Below are 3,700 nucleotides of genomic sequence, written 5' to 3' on the forward strand. Positions count from 1 at the left end.
GTGTATGAAGGTAAATACAAATATGATTTTTTCTCTAACTAAAATTATTAAAATATTTACTTCAAGAAATATATTTTTTTCTATTTTTAAAAATTTGTTTAGGGTTTAGGATTTATTTTCTTCAACAATTTTAAAACCTGCACATGACCCTTATCTAGTAGTAAAATAAAAATGAGTATGTAACATAAACTACTGACAAAATATTTTATAAAATTATACAAATTAAAATAAATAATATGAAACCACTCCACTATATTTTTGTTCTTGTTTTTGACCTTTTTCTAAACATGTAAATTTCTTGTTTCGCCTGTTAAGTGTAAACTACAATATTTGGAAACACAAAAAAGAATACTATATCTAGTTTTGGGCCATAAACAGTAAAACCAAAGCAGGCCCATAGAAAAAGAATCAAAGTAGGTGAAAAGCCTATTTTGTTTCTAAATCAACGGTTCACTCTCTCTCTTTACGAATCTTCTGGATCCTTTTTCTCTCAGCTACTCTCCAACTCCATCATTTATCTAATAAACCCTAAGCCTCTCCCCTCTCTCACACTATTCGTTTGCACTACTAACCACTTCCTTATCCACACCAATCCAGAACGTTCCTCTACAACAACAACAACAAAAAAAAAAAAGCTTTTGTTCTGAAAAAATGGCTTCTGCTAACGCTCTCTCTTCAGCCTCCGTCCTCTGTTCTTCCCGTCAGGTTGCAAAGTTTGTTCCTTTTTTTATCTTACCACAGAAGAAATTGAATTTATCTTTCAGTACCTGTTACAATTAGATTTGAGACTTTTACTTTGTTTAATTTCAATTGGTTTACTCTACTTGGTTTCTGGGTTTTGTCAAGAAAGTAGATGTCTTTCCACTGGATGTGACCTGTACTTTGTTCTGTTTTTAATCGTTTTTCACTTTTTGGTTTCTGGGTTGGTGAGAAAATGGTTAATTTTGTTTGGGAAATAGATGAAATTGATTGAGATTAATGTAAATGAATATGCTTTATTCATTTTTGTGTGTGTGTGTGTGTGCAGAGTAAGTTGGGAGGAGGAAGTCAGCAGCAAGGTCAGAGAGTAAGCTACAACAAGAGGGCAAACAGACGTTTTAGTGTTAGAGCAAATGTAAAGGAGATTGCTTTTGACCAGCACTCTAGAGCTGCTCTTCAAGCTGGTATTGACAAGCTTGCTGATTGTGTTGGTCTCACTCTTGGACCTAGAGGTATGATTTGTAATTACCTCTTTTACATTTTCACAATCTCCTTCTGTGTTTTACTTATCTTGATGTTTTTTCATTCGTTATTTCTTAAGGGAGGAATGTTGTGTTGGATGAATTTGGAAGTCCTAAAGTGGTGAATGATGGAGTCACCATTGCAAGGGCTATTGAGTTACCTGATGCCATGGAAAACGCTGGTGCAGCTCTTATTCGTGAGGTTTGTGTGAGAGAGAGAGCATGTAGCTTTTGTTATTGTCTTTGTTAATACGGTGTGGTAAATTTGGTGTTGTTATGTGGTAGGTTGCGAGTAAGACTAATGACTCGGCTGGTGATGGGACGACCACTGCGTCTATCCTTGCTCGGGAGATCATTAAACACGGATTGTTGAGCGTCACTTCTGGTGCGAATCCCGTTTCCCTCAAGAGAGGAATTGATAAGACTGTGCTAGGTCTGATCGAAGAGCTTCAGAAGAAAGCTAGGCCTGTGAAAGGTCGTGATGACATCAAAGGTACTAACTTTGCAGAGACCTTTACCTTGTGATGCAGCAATGTTGATTGCGTTTACTAATCAATCTGTTCCATTCTTTTTTCAGCTGTTGCTTCTATCTCTGCTGGAAATGATGACCTTATAGGGTCAATGATTGCTGATGCCATTGACAAAGTTGGACCTGATGGTGTTTTGTCCATTGAATCTTCATCCTCTTTCGAGACCACTGTTGAAGTTGAAGAAGGGATGGAGGTATGAGTTTTTTTTTTAATTCTCTTCAACTCTGATTTGATTTCTCAATGGCTAACTTGTTTATTTACCTTGAATAACAGATTGACAGAGGTTACATCTCGCCTCAGTTTGTTACAAACCCTGAGAAACTACTAGCTGAGTTTGAGAACGCCAGGGTTTTGATCACTGATCAGAAGATCACTGCAATCAAAGACATCATCCCTATTTTAGAGAAGACCACTCAGCTTCGAGCTCCATTGTTGATTATTGCAGAGGATGTTACTGGTGAAGCCTTAGCTACCCTTGTCGTGAACAAGCTCCGTGGTGTCCTTAACGTCGTTGCCGTTAAAGCTCCAGGATTTGGAGAAAGAAGAAAAGCCATGCTTCAAGATATTGCAATCTTGACAGGTAAATCCAAGAGTTCACTTGGGTTTATCTTTATGTTCTCTCTGTTGTGCTCTAAAGTTTCTATCTTTTTTTGTATGTTCTTCAGGAGCTGAGTACCTAGCCAGTGACATGAGCTTGCTGGTTGAAAATGCAACCATAGATCAATTGGGTATTGCCCGTAAAGTGACGATTAGCAAAGACTCGACTACCCTCATTGCAGATGCAGCTTCCAAGGACGAGTTACAAGCTCGGATTGCTCAGCTGAAGAAAGAATTATTCGAGACTGATTCAGTATATGACTCAGAGAAGCTCGCTGAGAGAATCGCTAAGCTATCTGGTGGTGTTGCTGTCATTAAAGTCGGTGCAGCAACCGAAACTGAGCTTGAAGACCGTAAGCTCCGTATCGAGGATGCAAAGAACGCAACATTTGCTGCTATTGAGGAAGGTATAGTTCCAGGTGGTGGTGCTACTTTGGTCCATCTCTCCACTGCTATTCCCGCCATTAAGGAGACCTTTGAGGATGCTGATGAACGTTTGGGAGCTGATATAGTACAAAAGGTAAGATTCATAACTTTGAGCATTTGATTCTTTTAGTTCTGTGATGAATTGTGACTATTATCTTATATGGGTTTATGTTTTTGAGTTCAGGCATTGGTGGCACCAGCTGCACTTATTGCACAGAATGCTGGAATCGAAGGAGAGGTTGTTGTCGAAAAGATTATGTTCAGCGAATGGGAGCTTGGGTACAACGCAATGACTGATACATACGAGAATCTGTTGGAAGCTGGAGTGATTGATCCGGCGAAAGTGACAAGATGTGCTCTACAGAACGCTGCTTCCGTAGCAGGAATGGTACTGACCACTCAGGCCATTGTTGTCGACAAACCAAAACCCAAGGCTCCTGCTGCTGCTGCTCCTGAGGGTCTCATGGTGTAATCATAAACACAAGCACCCACCTTATCATCACAATGGTTTTTGCACATTTGTCATCCCCATTTATCTGCAATTTTTTTTTTATTTTTTGGGGGAATGAGTTAGTTTGTTACAATAACGAGAAATAATTATCTTTTTTTGTCCAAGGATTTTTCTGATTTGTTGTTAGTGTTACAAAGGAAGTAGCAGAAATAAAACTTGGACATTCAAAAGAGTTAGAATGATTCTGGACAAGTCTTCTTGTTACACTAGACATATGCAGACCAAATGTACATTAAGGTTCACAATTTACTCAAAAGAATATGTTTTCTTGGTGTACTCAATTACTCGTTAAATTTGTTGTTAGTTACTGAACATCAATGAAAGGTTGTGTCTGCTGGTATATTATAAGAAGGTTGCTAGAATTATCGAAACTGTTTGTAGCAGCGAGATCATAGTTTTCGACAATTTTCCATGAT

At 38.4% G+C, this 3,700-nt stretch overlaps 1 protein-coding gene across 1 annotated transcript; it reads left to right on the forward strand.

Moving 5' to 3' along the window:
* Window positions 502–3,476, forward strand: LOC104750098 (chaperonin 60 subunit alpha 1, chloroplastic). Its single transcript, XM_010471843.2, has 8 exons — window positions 502–705; window positions 1,028–1,211; window positions 1,301–1,422; window positions 1,506–1,713; window positions 1,798–1,943; window positions 2,024–2,330; window positions 2,416–2,867; window positions 2,958–3,476. The coding sequence occupies exons 1-8, from the start codon at window positions 652–654 to the stop codon at window positions 3,243–3,245; spliced, it is 1,761 nt and encodes a 586-aa protein (XP_010470145.1). The 5' UTR covers window positions 502–651; the 3' UTR covers window positions 3,246–3,476.

The sequence above is a fragment of the Camelina sativa genome, chromosome 16 (genome assembly GCF_000633955.1).
Source record: "Camelina sativa cultivar DH55 chromosome 16, Cs, whole genome shotgun sequence".
Lineage (NCBI taxonomy): Eukaryota > Viridiplantae > Streptophyta > Magnoliopsida > Brassicales > Brassicaceae > Camelina > Camelina sativa.

Coding starts and splice junctions, on each gene's coding strand:
- LOC104750098 (XM_010471843.2), top strand. CDS start 652: ATGGCTTCTGCTAACGCTCTCTCTTCAGCCTCCGTCCTCTGTTCTTCC. Junction 1,423..1,505: donor GTGCAGCTCTTATTCGTGAG/GTTTGTGTGAGA, acceptor GTTATGTGGTAG/GTTGCGAGTAAGACTAATGA. Junction 2,331..2,415: donor AGATATTGCAATCTTGACAG/GTAAATCCAAGA, acceptor TATGTTCTTCAG/GAGCTGAGTACCTAGCCAGT.